Source organism: Xenopus laevis, chromosome 3L (genome assembly GCF_017654675.1).
Source record: "Xenopus laevis strain J_2021 chromosome 3L, Xenopus_laevis_v10.1, whole genome shotgun sequence".
Classification (NCBI taxonomy): Eukaryota; Metazoa; Chordata; class Amphibia; order Anura; family Pipidae; genus Xenopus; species Xenopus laevis.
In genome coordinates, this window is record NC_054375.1 from 8,418,859 (window position 1) to 8,441,690 (window position 22,832).

At 40.5% G+C, this 22,832-nt stretch overlaps 2 protein-coding genes and 1 long non-coding RNA gene across 11 annotated transcripts in view; 2 read left to right on the forward strand and 1 right to left on the reverse strand.

Moving 5' to 3' along the window:
• LOC121400953 (interleukin-17 receptor A-like) overlaps positions 1-22,832 on the forward strand; it is a 1,044,048-nt gene that overhangs the window by 428,292 nt on the left and 592,924 nt on the right. The window lies entirely within an intron of this gene.
• Positions 26-13,892, forward strand: LOC121401024. Of its 5 annotated transcripts, XR_005966042.1 has the most exons (7): positions 26-162; positions 2,480-2,540; positions 4,012-4,148; positions 5,867-5,947; positions 6,769-6,898; positions 7,998-8,087; positions 13,431-13,447. It is a non-coding gene; the product is annotated as an uncharacterized LOC121401024 (long non-coding RNA). The 5 variants fall into 5 exon arrangements; XR_005966039.1 differs by lacking the exon at positions 13,431-13,447 and having other exon boundaries at positions 7,985-8,088; XR_005966038.1 differs by lacking the exon at positions 13,431-13,447 and having other exon boundaries at positions 27-162; positions 7,998-8,088.
• Positions 10,725-21,124, reverse strand: LOC121401005 (protein phosphatase 1L-like). 2 transcript variants are annotated; one of them, XM_041585407.1, is made up of 3 exons: positions 20,740-21,124; positions 20,133-20,490; positions 10,725-13,223 (listed from the first exon to the last, which is right to left on the reverse strand). In XM_041585407.1, exons 2-3 carry the CDS (start codon positions 20,484-20,486, stop codon positions 13,095-13,097), a joined length of 483 nt encoding a protein of 160 aa, XP_041441341.1. In that variant the 5' UTR covers positions 20,487-20,490; positions 20,740-21,124; the 3' UTR covers positions 10,725-13,094. The 2 variants fall into 2 exon arrangements, with proteins under 2 accessions (XP_041441341.1, XP_041441340.1); XM_041585406.1 differs by having other exon boundaries at positions 20,133-21,120.

Consider the following 22,832-nt stretch of genomic DNA (forward strand, 5'->3'; position numbering starts at 1 on the left):
CAGCCAATCCCCGCGTGACCGCCGAATACGCGCCGAAGGTCACGTGACGGAGACGTTCGTGACGTCACACGCGGCGTCCTTATATACTGGGAACTAGGCGCTACCGTCTTAGAACTGGGAATCTGTCCTTTTGTTTCTAAGATCGGCTTTGGCACAGCTAAGGTTTGTATTCACGTAGTTAATTCGCATGGAATAAACGAAGGACAGAGATAGTCACTACGTCGCTTCCCAGATAACATGATGGGTATTCGCTAATTCCCACTTCTTCACATTTGCCTGCTTCCTCCTTCCGTCAGCAACATATAAAGTGTCTCTCTGTGTCTCTCGTACTTTATGCAACTTCATGTTACTGGTACGTTGTATTCAATAATAACCAGCCCCAACTTCTCATGATGTTTATAACCGGCTGATCACATTTAAGAGCTCGGAAATCTTTATTGAAGCTCATGTTTGTACTAGAGATTGATCTGAAGCCTGTCATTGTATTCCAACTCTGCTTCAACATTCACTAACTTGCTCTCAGCATCCAGTCCAAATGAAAGTATACTCTCTTACCTAATATTATTTTTATCTGCTGCTTAATCATTGCTCATTACTAACCCTCATGCTCTTTGCTTTTTGCCACTGTTCACTGTCCCCTATTTTATTTCCTAGTCTTCTGATGCCTCTAGAGTTGCCGGTAAAACACCGGCCAGGGCCAGTATCACAAATTTACCGGCAATGCAATTCCGGTAATTTGTAATACCCTTTAAAAAAAGCCCCTGGCCTGCCCCCAATTCGCAAAGAACTTACCTTTTTTCCAGCGCCGTGGATGTCTCTGTGATATTGCTCCGCCCCTTTTGTGACACACCATGTAGCCCCGCCCCTTTCACATCACAGACCGCCCCTTTTGGTGCCCGCCCCCCACTGGCCGTTAATATTTTTTAGTAAAGGTGGCAACCCTAGATGCCTCTGATATGCTATTTTAACAAATCCTCCTTTTATATTCGAGGGAATTCAAAAAAAAATTAAAAATTCAAAGTCATTTTTTGGATACTTCGACCATCGAATAGGATACTACGACTTCGACTTAAGGTGGCCATACACGGGCCGATAAAAGCTGCTGACAGACCGTGTCGGCAGCTTATTGGCCCGTGTATGGGGCCCCCCGACAAGCTTCCCCGATTGAGATATGGCCAACTTTCGGATGGGACAAAAAATCCAGTAGGATCGCGGCCGCATCTATTCGTTGATGCGGTCCCGCGATCCGACCGCCCATTGCTATTCGTTAGGATCCGATCGTTGGATCTCTCAGTGTATGGGCACCTTTAGACTTCGAATTCGATTCGAAGTAAAATAGTTTGAATCAGTGTCGGACTGGGACACCAGGGGCCCACCTAAAAACCTTTGACTAGGTGCCCACAAATTAATATTAGACCAGGGGCCCACTCTTAGTACTATTAGTCTTCCTTTCCTCACTCATCTATTCTCCTTTTCTTTACATACTATAATCGATTATCCCATCTATTTAGCCACTTTGTTCTCATAGAAATAGGGAATGGCCATGAAATAGGCCAAATGTCTAGCAGCATGAGGGCCCACTAACACTTTGGCCGACCGGGACTTTTCCTGGTATCCCTGTGGGCCAGTCCGACACTGGTTTGAATATTCGACCATTCGATAATCGAAGTACTGTCTCTTTAAAAAAAAACTTCGATTTCAATACTTCGCCAAATTAAACCTGCCGAAGTGCTATGTTAGCCTATGGGGACCTTCTAGAGCCCTTTTCTAAGTTTTTGGAAGTCGAAGTAAAATCATTCGATCGATCGCTGAAATCCTTCCAATCGTTCGATTCAAAGGATTTAATCGTTCGAATGAAGGATTTAAACGTTCGATCGAACTATTTTAGTTCGACCGCAGGATACCCAAATTAGATGAAAAAAACTTCGACTTCGATATTCAAAGTGGAAGTATTCCAATTCGATGGTCGAATTTCTAAGTATTTTTAACTTCGAAATTCGACCCTTGATAAATCTGCCCCATAGAGTTTTATATGTGCAGTGCCTGCATTTTAATGAGCATTATGCAGTCGTTAGTATGAGTATTGGAGAAAAAATGAGGGATGCCAAGTTAATTATAATGCCTGAGACACAAGAGATGCAGGGGTTCTAATGAATTGGTCAATACACATACAAAAATTGGCACCGTAAACAGACAGGATTGGTTTGGAGGGCTCCATATGCCGAAGGATTCTTGTTTGACAGGCCTTCTGTCTTTGGTTTTAACCCCCCAAAGCAGCAGTCTTGCAAAAGTATAGTTATGAACCAGTCCAAAAAAATATATAAGATTATCCATTTCCTATTTCTTTTTTTTTATGCCAAACCTTATGTTTTCTGGCACTACATGCTTGTTTAGAACTTTATTGGAAAATGTTTATATGTGTGTGTGTGCGCGTTAATGTAGTTTATAATATAACAGTTTAAAACTTTATTTTTTGCAGAAAACTCTTTATTAGTAATGGAGTACATGAAAGAGCCTGCAACAAGCAGCCAGGGCAACATGTGAGTGCTTTTCTGTTTGTCTGTTTATTTATAACAGTCCCTACAAAAGACTGTGTGATGACGCTGAACAATGCCCTTATAAATAATTGTATGAATAATTGATCATAAAGAGGGTATATTTATTATTAACAGTCTGCACAGCTGGGACTGTAACTAAACTGAAGTTGGACATTTCAAAAGTTTTCCCTGCAAAAGCTGTGGCTTTTATTTGATTATAGTTGAAAACCACTGGCTATGTAATAAATGTTAATTTATTGTTTAATAAGAAATTCATATTTATTTATATAAAGATTCGATTGTAAACGAGTCAGGGGTTGGGTTAAATCACAATGTAAAAAGGGATTCTAATTACGTGTCTTGAGTGATCTAAATAACACTTGAATGCTAAAACTACTTTTTTGTTGCAATCTTCTTTATTGTTCGTAATATTGCCTTACAGATAATTAAAGGGATGGTTCACCTTTACATTCATTTTTAGTATATTATGGAATGTCCAAATCACCTTCGTCTGGCTCTGACAAGTTTTCAACTAGGGGTCACTGAGCCCATCTAAAAAAAACAATGCTCTGTAAGGCTAAACATTGTTATTGCTTTGTATTACTCATCTTTCTATTCTGGCCTCTTCTATTCACATTCCAGTCTCTTAGTCAAATCAATTAATTTTTGCTGGGGTAATTTATACCCTAGCATCTGGATTACTGCAAATACAAACTGGTGAGCTGATGAATAAAAAGCTAAATAACTCAGAAACCACAAATAATAAAAAAATAAAACCATTGACATATTGTCTCAGAATATCACTTTCTATGATATGTTAAAAGTTTACCTAAAGGTGAAGAACCCCTCTAATAGTGATGTGAAAGACATGCGTGGAGTTGAGTTCTAATGCTTCATTCACTGCTGAGCTCTGAAATGTTACGCTGACCCTCCATCAGCTCAGTAAACTTGACAGGAGGGTTTTGGGGGAGGGGAGCTGGTTTTAACCCCCAATTTGCTCTCCATGCAGTGGTCTTCTTGCAAACATGCTTTCGGAGGGGTTCCTTGCCATTTGCATTTACTAGCTGCTCTTTATTGGCACACAATAATATCCTGGTACTCAAAACATGGCATGCTTTATATCAGGGAGTACTTGAGTGGTTTGTTCTTTGCTGCCTATTACTCATTTTCAAAACTGGCTAAAAACACAACATTTTGGAATTGTTGCCCTTAGAATATTGGAACAAAAAATGAGAAACAGTACCTGTCAGAATATTTCATTTCTTTCAACTGCAGTTTTAGAATAAAGCAATGACAATAAATGATGATGCTGTTGGTATTTAGAAATCCAATTAGCATGCCTGTTGAAAGGTAATTATAGAGGTGATAAATAAGTTTCTCTCGGTATCCTACAGTATCTTTAGATGTTTCTCTGTGTGATCAGTCCTGATCCCTTGTTGTAATTACAGCGATTAAATGTATTTTCTTTGTACAGACTTTGCTGCCAGTGTGGCATTCCAATCCCCCCCCCAATCCAGCCAACATGTGTGTAGCCTGCTTGCGGACACAGGTTGACATTAGCGAGGACATCCCAAAGCAAGTGTCAGTGCATTTCTGCAAACAATGTGAACGGTAAGATGCTGAACTACTATTTATTATTGTCACAAATCACACAATAACTGAAATCTTCAAGACAAAGAAATGCATTTAATTTAGGGATGCACAAAGACTCGCATTTGTTTCCGGATTCATACTGAACCTAAACCCTTAACTTCATGTGATTGTTTTGTTTGCAGATGTTTACATTTGTTCAGAATGTACATATATTTATTTTAGTGATTTGGCTGAATACTTAAATGGAATCATTCACTTTTAATATGCTGTTGACAAAGTCTAAAGGCCCCCATACACGGGCCGCTAAAAGCTGCAGACAGACCGAGTTGGGCCATCCGACAGGCTTCCCCAATCAATATCTGGCCTAAAGAGAGAGAGATCCCATAAACCTACAACTGTATAGGTAATAAACCCTCCTGCAACTTTTTTTTTTTCTTACACAACCTTTCTTTCCTGTGGCTTCTTGCTGTCCTAGTGATGGGCTGTGATTCTTACTGGCACAGTGTTGGACTGGTTTTGGAAGATTTTCATCTGATCTCCCAAGGGAAATGGTACTCACAGTGACAGCTGATTGCTGGATCAGCACAATTAATAATAAAAGAGCATTCAAATTGAATGCAGGTGTTTTAAGTTTTATGATGTTTATAGAGTGTCAGCACTGGCCGTTCCCCCTATATATAAATGATATAACTGCTGAGACAGCAATGGAAAGAAGCTGAGTTAGTTTTTTTTGTGAAATCAAAATTAACAGGCTTATGGACTTTCTTATTTCAGAAACATAGCTTCCATGTACCATGGGCATAACGTTAATTTCAGGTGCTCATAATCTAACCTCCATTTAAAGGGGCAGTAAACCCCCCCTTGTTCAATGAATAGAGCTTAGGCTGAACATACTTTTAATCACAAAATATATATTTTTTGAGCTAAACAGGGCAAACAGAGAAATTAAAAAGGACTTGCACATTGTGCTGTCATAGAACCAGCCCATTCATATGCTGTCGTGGGTTTCTATTTATCTTCAAAGTATTTTATAAAACATAAGCTACTATATTTTGGAAATTGAGAATGCTACGTTAAATCTCCCTCTGTGTGGCGGTGTTGAACCACCCTGCTGTCTTGAGCTTTAGTGATTTTGTGTTCTTTTATTAGTAACTAAGATAGCACATGTACTCTTGACAATATTTGTTGGGCTTAACTCACATAAGGTGAGCAGTGGTAGTAGAAGCATGTGCTTACAGTCTTAAATGTTTCCAGAATGTCATTGAAAGTACAAAAGAAACAAAAAAAATGTACTGAATACTTTTATTCTATGCTATGGTTCCACCATTCTTTCCCCAACAGTTTTTCCATGTTCAATTACATATACATATGCACCACAAATCTGCATTGACTCCTCAAAAATCATTTAAATAATTTCATAAATTAACAGTTGTTTGCATATGGATAATCACACCAGCTTGTATAGGAGAAATGGTATTCCAAATTACAGAAATATTAAAACATTGGGATATCTAAGTCACAGAGGAGATCCACTACCATATAAGTCACCTTTGGCTTTGTGTTCTTTTATATTTTATAACATGGGGTACATTCTTTTTTTATAATAAGTTTCAGTAAGTCATGTTGACAAACGACAACATTGCGCTTCGATTATAACTGATGACATTATTAACACTGTATATAACTTGTGATTTAGAGAATATTCTTATATCTTCTGTAATGTTTGTTTTCTTTAGGTACGACTTATCGATGCAGGCTTTGTCTGGACTGAGCATCATTCAAAGAGGCTTAAAGTAAAGCTAACCATACAAAAGAAGGTAATATGTGTTGTATTGCTTCCCTTTACTATATTTAGGACATATATATCCTATATTTAGGTTGTTCACTTTTCAGTTAACTTTTATTATGATGTAGAGCGTGATATTCTGAGACAAATTGTATTTGTTTTTTTGTGGTTTTTCAGTTATTTAGCTTTTTATTCAGCAGCTCTCCAGTTTGCTGTTTCAGCAATCTGGTTTCTAGGGACCATATTAACCTAGCAACCATGCATTGCCCTGAATAAGAGAGTGGGATATGAATAGGAGAGGACCTGAAAAGAAATATGAGGAATCAAAGAATCAAAAGTAGCCGTAACAATACGTTTGTAGCTTTACAGAACATTTGATTTTAGATTCGGTCAGTGACCCCTATTTAAAAAGGCAAATATTAAATAAAAAAAGCTTTTAAAATAAATAATGAAGACTAATAACTAAACATTGTCTTAGATTGGCCATTCTATAACATACTAAAAGTTAACTTTAGGTGAACCACCCCTTTAAAGAAGAAATAAATACATTCTAAAAGAAGGTAATATATACTATTTGTTTTCATTTATAAACATGGCTCATAATGGTGCTTTTGGGCACTTTGAGCACAAAAGTTTTAAGCAGCCAGAAACTGCTAAGTTTTGCCAGAGGCATTAAAACTAGGTTTGTTTTAAAATATAAAATATGTATTGAATATCTGATTCAGGTGTATCCGCTGCTTTATTTCTGTTCTAGTTACATGATGAACTGAGCAACTTTTGCTACCATCATTTGCAAAAAGAAGCTTCAAGCTAGAAATCACGTCTATTTTTTCATTTTCTCCTCTTACTTAGGTGATGAATGGAGCAATTCTTCAGCAGGTTTTTGTGGTAGACTATGTTGTTCAATCCCAGATGTGTGATGATGTGCCATAGAGTAGAAGCTAAAGATTTCTGGAAAGCTGTGGTCCAGGTCCGTCAAAAAGTAAGAATAAATGCAGCAGAGGTAGCTTGTATTTCCACCCTTCTTATGGGCTGTAATACACATCAGTCCCAGCCCCAATATAGTTTACAATCTAAGATTCTGATAACATTTAATTACTCAATTTCATTTGAAGCCAATCAACCTGCCTCTATGCATTTTGAGTATGAAAGGAAACCGGAGTTCCTGGTTGAAACACACAGAGACGCAAGGAGAACATACAAACTCAGTAAGGCAGAAGTGCTAACCACTGAGCTACCTGATAGTTCCTTGCATATACCGGACTATCTACAGTGGCTAAATCCCTTTATAATACACAAAAGCCATGCATTTCCTGTAAATTATATCTTATAAATGGTGACTAGTGATGTCATTAGTTATAAACGGCGAGTAGTGATGTCATTTTTATCACATGACTCACTAACGGTCATGGAACTGCTCTGTGACTTATAATATCCTTATATTTTACAATAAGCGATACTTTATTCACTATATCATTGATGACAAATGTAGGGGAAGATTGGGTAACTGCTCAAGTCACATCCATAGTCATGATTTTAAAGGACAACAAAAGGGTTACATACTAAGTGGCAGGACTGGACTGGGAGTCAAAATAGGCCCTGCCATTCCAAGTACACAGAGGCCCAAACAGCCCCCCACCAGCCCAAACAGCCCCCTACCAGCCCACTATATGGTAGATTTCTATAGAACCATACAGCAGCCCCTCTGGCATTTGCCAGAACCCACAGATTGCCAGTCCGGGCCTGCTAAGTGGGGCCAGGCACTACACTGGGAAGGTCTCTAACAAATTGGCTAAACCCCCCCCCCCCTTGAGATGAACCCTTTCCTTGACTCGTATATCAAACTCCAAAATGCTCCATGGGGCTTCCACCAACCATAATGATGGTACAGGCAACAGAAAAGTGAACGCAGGTAGGGTAGTATGGAGAACATTGGGCTACAAGGGGCTTCTTTTTGGTTCTTTGGTGATATCACTACATTCATTTACTGCTTTAATATTATTGACATAAAGGTCAATCCAAAGTTCTGCATAATAAAAGATAACTGTCATGGATTTTAACTATACAGTTGTACACTCCAGGTTCTTCACAGAAAGACCTTCTACTATTTGAACAGATTATTCTGAAACACAGACTTCATCAGAACACACTGCGTGTCAAAGAGATTCATGGTAACGGCATCATCTCTTCCATCCCATTCACAAAGCAGCAGTTTAAAGTTTTATTGTTTTATTCAGTATTTTTTATTTTTGGCCTGAAACCTCTGTCTAGAAATGTAATTCTCTCCTGGTTACCAAGCAGCCAAAACATTACCTGGAGTAGTAGCAGCACAAGCCTTTGTTTAATGTTTTGTCAGGGTCAGATCTAAAAGCCGTGAATCACTATCAAGAATATAATTGATTTTTTGTTCCTGAAAGCCTTGGGTAAAATTGATTAAAGTGGTAATAATGTTATGAAAAATGATGGCATCTTCTTGCTTTAAGGAGTTTAGTTTGTATTAACTACAGTGGTGTGAAAAACTATTTGCCCCCTTCCTGATTTCTTATTCTTTTGCATGTTTGTCACACAAAATGTTTCTGATCATCAAACACATTTAACTATTAGTCAAAGATAACACAAGTAAACACAAAATGCAGTTTTTAAATGAGGGTTTTTATTATTTAGGGAGAAAAGAAATCCAAACCTGTGTGAAAAAGTAATTGCCCCCTGAACCTAATAACTGGTTGGGCCACCCTTAGCAGCAATAACTGCAATCAAGCGTTTGCGATAACTTGCAACGAGTCTTTTACAGCGCTCTGGAGCAATTTTGGCCCACTCATCTTTGCAGAATTGTTGTAATTCAGCTTTATTTGAGGGTTTTCTAGCATGAACCGCCTTTTTAAGGTCATGCCACAACATCTCAATAGGATTCAGGTCAGGACTTTGACTAGGCCACTCCAAAGTCTTCATTTTGTTTTTCTTCAGCCATTCAGAGGTGGATTTGCTGGTGTGTTTTGGGTCATTGTCCTGCTGCAGCACCCAAGATCACTTCAGCTTGAGTTGACGAACAGATGGCCGGACATTCTCCTTCAGGATTTTTTGGTAGACAGTAGAATTCATGGTTCCATCTATCACAGCAAGTCTTGCAGGTCCTGAAGCAGCAAAACAACCCCAGACCATCACACTACCACCACCATATTTTACTGTTGGTATGATGTTCTTTTTCTGAAATGCTGTGTTACTTTTACGCCAGATGTAACGGGACGCGCACCTTCCAAAAAGTTCAACTTTTGTCTCGTCGGTCCACAAGGTATTTTCCCAAAAGTCTTGGCAATCATTGAGATGTTTTTTAGCAAAATTGAGACGAGCCTTGGGGGCAGATTTACTAAGGGTTGAATATAGAGGGGTAATTAACCCTCGATATTCGACTAGGAACTAAAATCGTTCGACTTCGAATATCGTCGAACGATTTAGCGCTAATCCTACGATCGAAGGATTATTCGTTCGATCGAACGATTAAATCCTTCGAATCGAAGGATTTTAATACAACGATCGAAGGAATATCCTTCGATCAAAAAAACTCAGGCAAGCCTATGGGGACCTTCCCCATAGGCTAACATTGACTTCGGTAGCTTTTAGCTGCAGAAGTAGGGGGTCAAAGTTTTTCTTAAAGAGACAGTACTTCGATTATCGAATGGTCGAATAGTCGAACGATTTTTAGTTCGAATCGTTCGATTCGTGGTCGAAGTAGCCCATTCGATGGTCGAAGTAGCCCAAAAAACACTTCGAAATTCGAAGTTTTTTTAATTCGAATCCTTCACTCGAGCTTTGTAAATGTGCCCCTTAATGTTCTTTTTGCTTAAAAGTGGTTTGCGCCTTGGAAATCTGCCATGCAGGCCGTTTTTGCCCTGTCTCTTATGGTGGAGTCGTGAACACTGACCTTAATTGAGGCAAGTGAGGCCTGCAGTTCTTTAGATGTTGTCCTGGGGTCTTTTGTGGCCTCTCGGATGAGTTGTCTCTGCGCTCTTGGGGTCATTTTGGTCGGCCGGCCACTCCTGGGAAGGTTCACCACTGTTCCATGTTTTTGCCATTTGTGGATAATGGCTCTCACTGTGGTTCGCTGGAGTCCCAAAGCTTTAGAAATGGCTTTATAACCTTTGAAATTGAACTCAGGTGTGATAAACCACAGTTAAGTTATTTTTTAACAAGGGGGGCAATCACTTTTTCACACAGGCCCATGTAGATTTGGAGTTTTTTTCTCCCTTAATAACGTAAACCTTCATTTAAAAACTGCATTTTGTGTACAATTATGTTATCTTTGACTAATAGTTAATGGTTTTTGATGAGCAGAAACATTTAAGTGTGACAAACATGCAAAAGAATAAGAAATCAGGAAGGGGGCAAATAGTTTTTCACACCACTGTAGTTAATACAAACTAAACTCCTTAAAGCAAGAAGATGTATATCAACCATAATGGCCCCATCTAATGTAGCTTACTTGAAATAGACTCTAGCTACATAACTGCCTGGCTGGGGTCTTGGTGGGGGATGTAAACACAATATTACTTCTAAAGTCTCAAAACAACTTGGCCAGCTGGCTGCCCTGCCAAGTACTGTGGGCAGGTGAAGACCCAGTTTCTCAGCTGTCACTCACCAATCACCTCTCTAGGGATCCAGTGTAAAGCACTGCAAGAGATGCCCATCACCTACCAAGCCACAAAATTAGATTCAGAGTCAGATGCTATTTCAGGCACAAATAAACAATTTTGATTGCATTCCATTATCACATACTACGGATGCACCAAATCCACTATTTTGGATGCGGCCGATTTAATCTGTTAGGAATCTCCTGGCCACAAATTATACTGTTTGATGTGGTGGCAGGATTAATAATCCTTTGTCCAAAAGGCTTTTTACTGTTTTAGAGACCAAGTTTGTTTGGCCTTTGTACTGTGGGGGGTTGGGGAGTGGGCTCTGGGGGCCCAGAAAATGTTGTTGATGGCAGCCCTGGCTGGAAAGCACTTCAATCATATCTGAAAAAAAAAATTCTAAGATCCAGCTACGTAGCAGAAAGCACCAGCTACATAAGCATATGGAAATCCAACGGGCTCCTCTCTGTGTGATCTGTGCCAGTGCTCTGCATGTTACTCTCTGGCCCAACACTTACACAGATCTGTCCAACTCTGTTTCCAGGAATGCTCTTCCACTGATCCCTCGCAGCAGCTGATACACACAACAGAAAAAAATAGACACCAACACTGAGATTTGCAGTTTCCTTTCTTTTTTTTAACAAAAGTTTCTTTATTTAGTTCAATACAGTACATTAACATGGATGAGATACAAGTTTACTCAGTGTATTCATGTAACACAGACATTATTACAGCGTTGTAATCAGTTTACCATAGCCATGACATCCTTTTACCACGTTTGTAGCTTCTATACCTTGTATGTACTACCCTAATTACTCTGCTACTAGATAACCAATAAACCTAACTAAACTTAACTTTGCACTACTTCATTATGTTTGTATTGCACTCTACCTATGGTGGGGAAGGGTCTGAGTAGGCATGTATATTTTCCTTTTCTGTTTAGGTTATCCTTGGAAACATTAGGGTAGTTGCCTTGGTTCTAATTGTGACTATCGTGTGCGTCAATCCAAGGGGACCATATTTTCTCAAACTTTGCCGGGCAACCTCGTCTTATATAGAGAAGTTTGTACAGTGGTACTGCATGTGCAATCTGCGTCTCCCAGAATTGTATAGTTGGGGCCTGAGGCGCCTTCCATTGCATGGTGATGGATTTACGGGCATAAGCAAACAGTATGGAAAGCAATGCTTTCTCCGCTACCGTGGGAGCTAGATCCGCAACTTGATTCAGAAGCATACCCCGGGGTTCCACCATAATTGGTGCATCCAGCATGTCAGACATATACTGTGCTATCTCCCTCCAGAACCTTTGTATCTTATTACACGACCAAACCATGTGCATGAAGTCTGCTGGAGAGAGATGGCACCTGGGGCATTCATCCACCTGGGTTGGGGACATTTTGGCTAGCACACTAGGGGTAAGATAAGCTCTGTGTAAAAACTTATATTGTATCATTTTATCCCGGGAAGCAACAATATGGTCAAAAATAGAATCGAGGACCTCTTTCCAGGCGTCAGTGTCTAACTCAGGGATATCATTACGCCACTTCTCAAGTAGTTTACCCAGTGCAGACTTCCCCGCAATAATCAAGATTGCAGTTTCCTTTCTAAATCCATTCCTGAATCTGTTTTCATTGACACTTCTTCATATGCAATTCCTGATCTGTACTGTGTCTAAAGCAGGCCCGGACTGGCAATATGTGGGTTCTGGCAAATGCCAGAGGAGCTGCTGTAAGTTGCCATTTATTGAGCTGGTGGGGGCTGTGTGGGGCCTGTGTGTACTGTGGAATACCAGGGCCTATTGTGAATCCCAGTCTGGACCTGGGTATGATAAATAAATAGACTATGAAGTGAATTATTCTATATAATATGTAGGAATTCAGCTGGATTCGAGGATAACTAGGAGTGATTTTGGCATCAAATGTAAAGCTACTTAGAAAAAACAGAAAAAGAAAAACAGTGGCAAGTGCTGCTAGGTAGCACATATCACCTTAATACATAAAACTGGGATATCAGGGACAGCCAGGCTTTTATCTTTCTAGTGAATGACTAATACAGGTGTTTACCAGGGGCTTTAGGAAACATCTACTGGGTCCATTTAAAGCAATTTCTATCCTCGAAGGATTCACTCCAAAACATGAAGGCTCAGCAGAAGGCAGTATTAGCTGCATTCAATGAGTTCTACTGGGCTGCATATGTATATGTTGTTGGGAGAAGGTCAAGAATCTCTCAAATAACTGAATGACAACACATTGGCAAACAACAGGTACCCCCCCCCCTTTGGCTGCCAATTTGGATGTTTGGGCACATCCAAGAGTTACACATAATATATACTATTATATACTGTCAATGGATGATTCTACACAAAACAAACAAGTCAAAAGCATATACTTCTCCTTCATTGTGGTTTGCTAGGGGCCGTCCCAGTTGCATCACAATGTAAATTCATGCAAAGTGGGCCACATGATAAGTGTTGTTGTAAAGTCACTAGTTGAATATCTGGTAAAGAAACTGGTCAGCTCACATTCCCTAATGGATTAGGCCCACAGACTACTAATTATTTAAATTTTGGGTACATCTTGCAGCAAGAATAAACTGTGGGCTTGAGCGTCCGATCTGGATGTAGTTTGCGTTAGGCACATTTTCCTGTGACCCTGGGCACCTTTCTTTCAGTGACTTGATCTGTTTTTAAAATAAAACGTACATTTCTGAAAGATATTCAGGTATGGTATCTATTATCTGATCTGGGGTCTTTTTGTAATATGGAACACATACCTAAAATCCTCTAAGAATATTTAAATGTTACATATTTCCCTTGACATAGATTTATTCTGATTTACTTAACATCACCTACAAGGCATTGCAATTACATTATCATTATTATTACAGGAGAAAAGCGTCACTAACAAAAGAGAAAATGTACTGAAAGAGTGTGTGGAATGGCACTGCTGATTCTTGAAGAACTGTGGATAGCAGGTTTCTGGATAATACATACCAAGCCTGTAGTTTAATATTGTGACTGATTTTAGCTGCTGAATAACATTTCTTAATAATCAGGTGCAAGAGTGCGTTCCTTTCTTTATAGGGATTATGCTCGCTGATATTTACGCAAATTGGTGGAACATTTCTAATTACACACAGAGCAGATAAAAAACATAAGATATTGCATATTCAGACAAAGGAGCCATTTATAGAGGAAACATTTTTCACGACCCACATGATTAACTCAGTCCTGTCCTGAGACAATTAGAGCAATTGAACTGTACAGAGCAAGTATTCAGACCCTAGTCCTCAATAAAGGGTGTCAACCCAAAAAATAATTGTTTTGCCTAATAAAATAACATAATTCTAAGCAATTTTGCAATATACATTCTTTCCATTTTCTTTGTTTTTTATGTTATTTGTATTGCTATTGACAGCAGTGTTTTTTCTGTCCCTCTCTCTGCCTTGGTGGCTCAGGCTATTAAAACAATGTAACACAAACTATATCAATGACCCTTTTGTTTCTGAGTTAATATAAAGATACATTTGCCTTGAGTTTGGGATCATTGCCCTACTGAAAGAAGAGGTCCACATTCACATATTTAAATGTCAAATCAGGTTCTCTTGCAGTATTTCCATGCATTTTGCACCATCCATTTTTTATTTTATTTTAAGAAAATGCCAACATCTAGCTGATGAATAGGAGCCCCACAGCATTATGCTAATTGCCCCAGCTATGTCCGACAATGGTCCAGTCAATTTCCTGATCTCAACCCATCTGGAAATCTATTTGAAAAATTGAGGTGACATTGCCATGTGACTAACTTGAACACCCTGGAGCAAATCTAACTGAAAGAATGGGACCAAAAGACTCAAATCTGTTTTACTGCAATTGGTTGCTCTACAAAATATTAAAATAAATGGTTGCTCTGATCTATGCAGGGCCGTATATGCCTCTGGTGACAGCAGCCCTGATGCTGCCCCCCTACATCCACTTTGGGCTTAAAACTTTAGCATTGGATTAGGTAAAAGGGGTCTACATTGCTAGTGTAAAGAGAGCTATTGCAGTCTCTGTACTAAAAGAGCAAAAGTTCTGTTTTAAAAAAAAAATTAAAGTTAGCTGTTAAAGTTTTAGCTGCCCCTTGTAACTGGCTACTCGCTGATTTCTGGGGCAAGGTTCTCTCCTCTTCTCATGGCAGGAACGGTGAGCGGCCATGACGCATGTTTCCAGCATCACAAGGTCAAAGGCATCCAGCAGGGAAGGGTTAAATGAAAAAATCTCACGGAGAACTACATTTCAGAGTACAATTTGTCATTTAAGGAAGATGATAGAACTAATATAGGGTCTAAATACTTTTGCAAGGCACTGCAGATGGTTAAACACAGAACTAGGAAAAAAAAGACAACGTGCACTTACTCCACTAAACACGTTTTCTTGAAGGTAACAGTTTAAATCCTAGAACAAACATAAGTAAATCTGCACTGGAATTTCCCAGTATGAGCACAGTTTAAACAGTGGCTAATTTATTGCTCGTGCTTTCTGGCTGCCATAGTCCCACAGAAGTCGGCTTTCTGTATAAGGCTGCAGTCAGGGAAGTTTAATCTGCAGCCCTCCGTAGGTATTTGAACTACCCAGACAGATTACACTTATAGTGCACAGACAGAATATGAGTTTCAAAGACAGTGGTAGGGAAGATATTGCACCATGGGCAATTTCTGCTCATGATTCAGTGCAAAGTGATCAAAATAATCTGCAACTCTTTTCCCTGTCTCTCTTTCTGTGCACTACTATGATGCTGTTGTTTAATAATCCAGCCATGATCAGTGCTGATTATAAGGGGTTTCTGTGAATGGTGTTGATGGGAGGAAGCATTTTATTTTATGCATCAATTCCCACTGCATAAAACAATTACACAATAGCACATAAAGCAGATAGATGATTAAAAGAAACTTTATAGCAGGGCTGTTCATTGATCTAAGGCAAAGCACTCCTGGGATCTGGGGCACATAGAAAATACATACACTAGACAAGTGGATAGAAAGTGTTACAGCATGGTGCTGGTGACAATCAGGGGTTTCAAATCAATTCAAGAATAGTGAGGCGATCCTTATTTTCTAACATTTAAACCCCCTATTAAACATAAACATGAGGGATGCTGCCAGCTGTAGTTCTGCCAGTCATATCAAGCTTACTATCACTGATATAATTATCTCTGACAGTTATTTTTTACACTGACACTGTTACTTATTGCAATTTTGAACTACAGGCATGGGATCTATTATCCAGAATGCCTGGGACCTTGGGTTCACCGCCATCATAATTTATTTATAGAAAAAGCAAGTTGTGCTGCACTTTATATTCATTTAACAAACAAGGGTTATAGAGTAAGAAATAGGATCAGCATGTCCTACTCGCAAGAGCTAACAATCTAAAGGACCTATCTAGATAAAGGATTTTTCTACAGTTTGGATAAAAAAAAAACATTTAAACATTAAATAACCCAATAGGATTGTTTGGACACCCATATGGATTCAGGCAGCTTAGTTCCCATCACGTACAAGATACTGTTTTATTATTAGAGGGAAAAAACAAGACAAGAATAAGAAATGTTAACACAAAATAGACTGTATATGAGATGGTCTTCCAGTATTTTGAACTTTCTGGATAAGAAATTCCTTACATGTACAGGAAGGGGCAGATGTATCAAGGGTTAATTAACCCTCGATATTCGACTGCAGAATTAAAATCCTTCAACTTCGAATATCGAAGTCGAAGGATTTTGCGCAATTCGTTCGATCGAAGGAATAAAGGAATAAACGATTAAATCCTTCGAATCGAACGATTCGAAGGATTTTAATCCATTGATCGAAGGATTATCCTTCGATCATAAAATTGTTAGCAATAGGCGAACCTTCTCCATAGGCGAACATTGGCCTCGGTAGGTTTTAGGTGGCGAACTAGGGGGTCGAAAGAAATTTTTAAAGAGACTCGAATTCGATTATCGAATGGTCGAATATTTGAACGACTTTTAGTTCGAATCGTTCGATTCAAAGGTCGAAGTAGCCAATTCGATGGTCGAAGTAGCCAAAAAAAAAACATTCGAAAATCTAATTTCTTTCCCTCTATTCCTTCACTCGAGCTTAGTGAATGGGCCCTGAAATGTCTCTTTCAATAACAAAGCACTTATTATGACTTTACCAAGAGTACTGAGTAGCTGAAGCTTTGACAAGAACTAGGAAAAATGATTGTTATGCAGCAAGTAATGTGTGTGATGTTCTCTGTAGTCAGCAAAAACGAAGTGATCCCAAATAAACTTAAATTTGTCCCACGGCAGAGGCAGAGGTCTGACCTAAGTCAGTAAATTTCAATTAATTCTATGAAGAGAGAAAAGAACCCCAATTGCCTCTCACTCGTTCAGCGGTTCCTCAATTATTAGATTACCTATTAAGTGTTTTTGTGATTGTCAAATGGCAACCACTGACTAATTAAAGTAAAGTGCTTAATTTTACCAAAAATAAATTATATTAAAGTGCAAGTGCAATATAATTCATTCTATTAATTATAATATAACTAAAGATTAATAAATACTTAATTAATTACTTTCACACAAATTAATGACCTTATGATACAATGATACGTTGGTTTTGCATCCACAATCAATCTGATCAAAGATTTAATAAAGTGCTTCAAGTGCTGATATGATTGCTATTAAATGGCAATTACCAAAAATTCATCATTGCTTCAAAGTTAATTTATTGTAAAGTGCTTAACAGTGCTAAGTAATAAATATTGATAAATAGGTAAAAATACAATAGTTGATATAGTGAGGACCACAATTAATGGGATAAATTACTTTTAAAAAATACACATGATGCTCAGGTTAAAAAGTTTTAGCAAGAAAAGGAAATTAGAAGAGGTGGAGTTGTCCCAAAACTACTACCTAATTGTTTGCTATCCCTGGGACACCACAAAGACAAAGGAGGCAGAGTATCCGGGACTGTGGTCTCGTAATTAATCTAAATCCTATTCTGAAAAAGATCTGAATAACCCTAAAAAACCACAAATCCACGGGCTCTTGTGACTTTAGTAGCAGAGAAAAGAGAGATTACCGAGCATTGGTTGAAGTGAGTATCTTCCCCACCCCTTCTATTCCATTAGCCCAATAGACTCAAATCCTTCTAAAATTAAGTTTAAAAGAGGAATCCCAACGCCGACGCGCGTTTCGCATTAATAGCTTTGTCAAGGCGTAGTAAGTCTTACTACGCCTTGACAAAGCTATTAATGCGAAACGCGCGTCGGCGTTCGGATTCCTCTTCTAAACTTAATTTTAGAAGGATTTGAGATTAATTACGATGCGCCAAGCGGCTCCGACGGGTCGGTCGGGTAAAAATCCAACCTTCCCGATCGATATCGTGGCCAGATATCGATCGGGAAGACCCGTCGGAAGCCCCCATACACGGGCAGATAAGCTGTCAAATCGGTCCAAACGACCGATATCGGCAGCTTTATCTGCCCGTGTATGGCCACCTTAAGATATAATTACTCCGTGTTTTGAAGGCAAGGCAAGGTGTTTAGCTGCAAGGCACTGAGCGCGCATAAGCACATTCTCCTTCAGGCCCTTTATCAATAGGATTTAGTGCAGAACTTAATGCCAGAAACTGAAATATACAACTTTGAGCATATTCTCATTTATTTCCATTCACTTCAGTTCTGTATTCTTCACTCTAACTAAGATAATCTGTAAGCATGTGTATAGATATATACTGAGAAGGAGATAGTTTTTTTTTTAACTATTTCACTTCTGGTCTGCTGATTTTAGAAGTATTTCTCTTCCCTGTATTTTAAAAGAACACACTTCCCTTTGCAGCCATTTTTTAAAATTATATGAAAAAAAAAACAACAGAGACTTCTGAGAATTGTAGTTCAGCAAAAATTGGAATTAATCGTTCTAATTAATAACCCTTGTTAGAGTCTAATTTGTTCTTCTTTCTAACTGAACTTTTCTTCCAGTATTCATATTATATAGCCCTCAGTTTCTCAATACACCATAGTGATTCTGAACTCTTCAAGTCCCTACGGCCACCTTTACTTCTTTCTGTTACCCCTGTAAACCTCACCTCTAGTGGTTCCTATACTGATTCCCATATCTGCTAGTTCCTATACCAGTGTTCACTTTTTTAGTTGCTGCCGTGACCCTAACTTTTTCCAGCTTCCACCTTGGACAATAGACTGAGCATTTGCTCTTCAATTATTCCAGACAGATGCCAACTTCTTTTTAATCCCTGCACCCTAATTACCCTCCCAGCTCACTTCCTGTTCCCACACTGAGCCCCAATACTTCAAGTCAGCACTTTCAGTTCTCCCATAGACTTCTTTTTTTAATCCTCACACTGAGCATTATCTCTGTCCAGTCCTTGTGATGAGCATCATCCCTTCTTGTCTGTACAATAAGGGCTATTCCACACGGGGAGATAGCCTTGCGTTTGCGGTCGCGGCGACAAAGCGCCGCGCCAGTCGCCGCGACCGGCGCAGGCGACAGTTTTGTATGGGCGCCTATGTAAAAACGCCTGTGCTAACCACACGAGGCGATGCGCTTTTCAACAGTCGCCTGAAAATGCCTCGCCAGGCTTTTTCAGGCGACTGTTGAAAAGCGCATCGCCTCGTGTGGTTAGCACAGGCGTTTTTACATAGGCGCCCATACAAAACTGTCGCCTGCGCCGGTCACGGCGACTGGCGCGGCGCTTTGTCGCCGCGACCGCAAACGCAGGGCTATCTCCCCGTGTGGACTAGCCCTAAGAGTCTTGCAGTCTTAGTGATTTGCATGATTCCAAGTCCTTATAATGAGGACTCACACTGACCGCCAGCCCTTTGTTATCAGCGACTATCTTGTCTTTCAGCTCCACCAGAGTCCTTTTCCAGTAGTCAATAAGTATCAGTCCTTTTTGTCTTCTCACAGAGCATCACCCTGTCCAGTCCTTACACTAAGCATCAATCACTTTGTCCAGTCCTTACACTGATTATCACCCTTTGCAGCCTCTGTCTGAGCATCATCCTGTCAAGTCCTATCACTGATCATCAATCACTTTGTCCTGTCCTTTGACTGAGCCTCACAGGGTCCAGTCCTTACCATGAGCCTCACTCCCTACCCTCTCCCCATTACTGCCTCCTTATTTTATTACTTATTATGAAACCTGCCAAATGCATTGCCTTCACTCAGGTCTTATCAGTAGCACCTCTATGTACTTGTGTAGCGCCTCTATGTACTTGTGTAGCGCCTTTATGTACTTGTGTAGCGCCTCTATGTACTTGTGTAGCGCCTCTATGTACTTGTGTAGCGCCTCTATGTACTTGTGTAGCGCCTCTATGTACTTGTGTAGCGCCTCTATGTACTTGTGTAGCGCCTCTATGTACTTGTGTAGCGCCTCTATGTACTTGTGTAGCGCCTCTATGTACTTGTGTAGCACCTCTATGTACTTGTGTAGAACCTCTATGTACTTGTGTAGCGCCTCTATGTACTTGGGTGTCACCCCATGACACTGACCCTCAGTGCTGCACTGTGACTATATTAGCCCTGCCAATGACACGGGCACAATCAGTTGGGCACATACCTCTCCTCCATGTCCATCAAAGATGCCAAAGATAGAAGGGTGGCTCTTGTTGAGCAGGTCGGTGATGATCTCGAAGCGGTCCTCCATGTGGTCCCTCCTGCCCTGGATGGAATAGACGGCCACATTGTTGCTCTTATACTCCCAAGTCTTGGAGAACTCCGCTTCCAGCACGTCGATCCCTCCGAGGCGCTCGTTGTGCATCATCTCGGCCACCTTGCCCTTTACCATCTGCACGGCGTCCCTGCTGGACTTCACGATGGTCTTCACCTCGTCCGTGTGGAAGAAGTAACTCCACAGGGCCAGGCTGATACACAGCAAGAACAGGGTCTCCGGGCGGAGTAAGAAGTAGCGCATGATCCTACCCAGGAGAGACAGCAAAGTCATGGTATCCTCTATCATTTATGTGCCGGGAATGGCCGGGGAGGGGGCGGTGCGGGCTGGAAGGAGGGGGATCAGTGCATGGCACTTGCCAGGTGTGACCCCCTTCTCTCTCTCGGCTCCTCCCAGGGGATCAGCCCCGCAGCACCTAAACCAAAGGGTAACTAGCACTATCACTAGTACTATCACTAGCAGCGGCTAATGGGGAACAACGGGCAGCCCCTCTAACCTGTTCCCGTGGACGCCACCAAAGAAGCGGCTCTCGCAACCTCCACTCTTGTCCCAAACAGCACCTTGCGGAGCTGTCAAAAGATGTAAGCACCGGCTGTTCTCTGACTCTCTCCAACACAGGATCAACCATTCATTCACCCAGCGGGGGGAGTCTCAATGCAGCAAGGAGTAAACGTTTCAGTCCGGTGAACCGGTGCCTTATTGCCCAGCTGACTGGTGTTTTTGCTGAAGATTAGGCTGGTGCTGTGACTTACTGGGCTGAGGTACCGCGTATGTGCGCTGGAATTCCACGGCAAAATCTCATGCTCACCCCCATGTTTTTGGTGTATGTGGTACGTCCCAGTGCCTACAGGAACACTGCAAGCGAGGAGGGACACAAATGATCGGATGTCGTGAGGGCTCCTGTGATACGGGACAGCTGCGGAGAGGGGATCCCTACTGGCCAACCGTATCCACACGGACCCTAGCGCTCTTTATCCGGCAGCCAGAGAGCAGGGTTGCCATGTTGGCGGTTTTCCAGCCAAATTGGGCTACTAGTTTAAAGCCCAGTCAGGTTTTGAAAGTACAAAGTAGCCAAGGTACGGATTTGGGCTACTTTTTGGGCTTTTGGCTGGTTTGTACTTTTTTAAATCGGCCAAAAATGTTTCTTGCCCTACTGTGCCAATCCTGTGTCTCCCAATGCATGTTGGGTAATGTAGTTTTTTTTAACAATTTGCCTACTGCCAATTTTATTGTGAGACTACAATACCCAGCATGCAGTGGGACTGACTTGTGTAGAAGACAGGTGTTACTAGATTTTGGGCTCTGTACCCCAGTTCCGTCCCTCTGTAGCATTCTTGCATTTTATAGTGACTTTCCTCGATTTCAGGCAAATTTGGAGTAAAAATCTGCTGGCCAACAAAATGTCTAGCGGTTGACCTGTTTTACCAATATTTATTGTGATTGTGTATGAATTAGGGCCTTATGGGGCCCTGTACCTCCTGGCCCCCCTCTGTACTTACACCCCTGGTTAAGGGGCAAATCTGTCCTATTTTAAAAAATTTGCAAATCATTGAAAATATGAAAAAGGTGTATTTTTAGACTTTTTTTCACTGCACATGTTGTGCTAATTTTGGGCTACTTTTAAAGTGCCTCTTGGCTAGTTTTGTAGCTGACTTTGGCTGATTTTGAAAATTAGACCTGGCAACCCAGCCAGAGAGTACTGCAGCTCCGACTATGCCCTAAACCAGAAGAGTTCTGCAGGAGCTGTAGTTCTTGAGCAGCTGCAGGGACGCAGGTTAAAGTTCCACGAAGCCTGTTATTTTATAATGCAGGTTGTGGGCTCAGCGCCTGGAAGGGGAAGTCGCTTAGAATTAGAAATGTATTAAAAGTACTATCCAATGGTGTATTTCATTTATTCCTTTATGGCATTAGGGACAATGGCTCATGTACTGTTGTATCCAAGCACAGGGCACTCACAGCTGCACCTTTATAAAGGATAAGTAAACCTTTAAAAGCAAGTGAATGTAAAATGGATGAAGGTGCTATTCTAAGAAATTTTGCAATATACATTCATTATTTATTTTGTTTTTATAACAAGATGTTAAAGGAGAATTCAACCCTTTAGCAAAAAAACCCCTACACCCCACCCGACGTAGACACCCTTCCTCCTCCCCCCACACTAACTGCTCCCCTGGGGAAATGCCCCTAACTTTTTACTTACCCCTCAGCACAGAGGCATCGGAGTTCATCGCAGACATCTTCCGGGTCTTTGTGTCTTTTTCCCGTGGGTCCGGCAATTTCCGTCCATTTCGGCGCATGCGCAGTTGTTGCAGGGAGGAGAAATCGAGCACCACACGATGTATCGCATGACCGCTTTCTGAAGAGTAGTGCAAGTGGAGTTTCTGTAAGTTATTTCTTAAAAAAGACTTTGCGATTTGAAAGTTTAATTTGTTTTAGTGGTTTTTCTTCTATGTATTCTAACAATTTTTTAAAAAAAACAATTTAGATGTTACTGGTCCTTTAAGGGATACATGTGCTGTTAAAGGACCAGTAACATAAAAAATTTAAAAAAAAAATTGGTTTGTACATAATGAAAAACAAACACCAAGA

Excerpts from the sequence above, each read along its gene's own strand:
- LOC121401005 (XM_041585406.1), bottom strand. The coding sequence starts at position 20,531 with ATGATAGAGGATACCATGACTTTGCTGTCTCTCCTGGGTAGGATCATG. Across the intron at positions 13,224-20,132 it reads TTGATGGACATGGAGGAGAG|ATCAAGTCACTGAAAGAAAG; the intron begins GTATGTGCCCAA and ends TTTTAAAAACAG.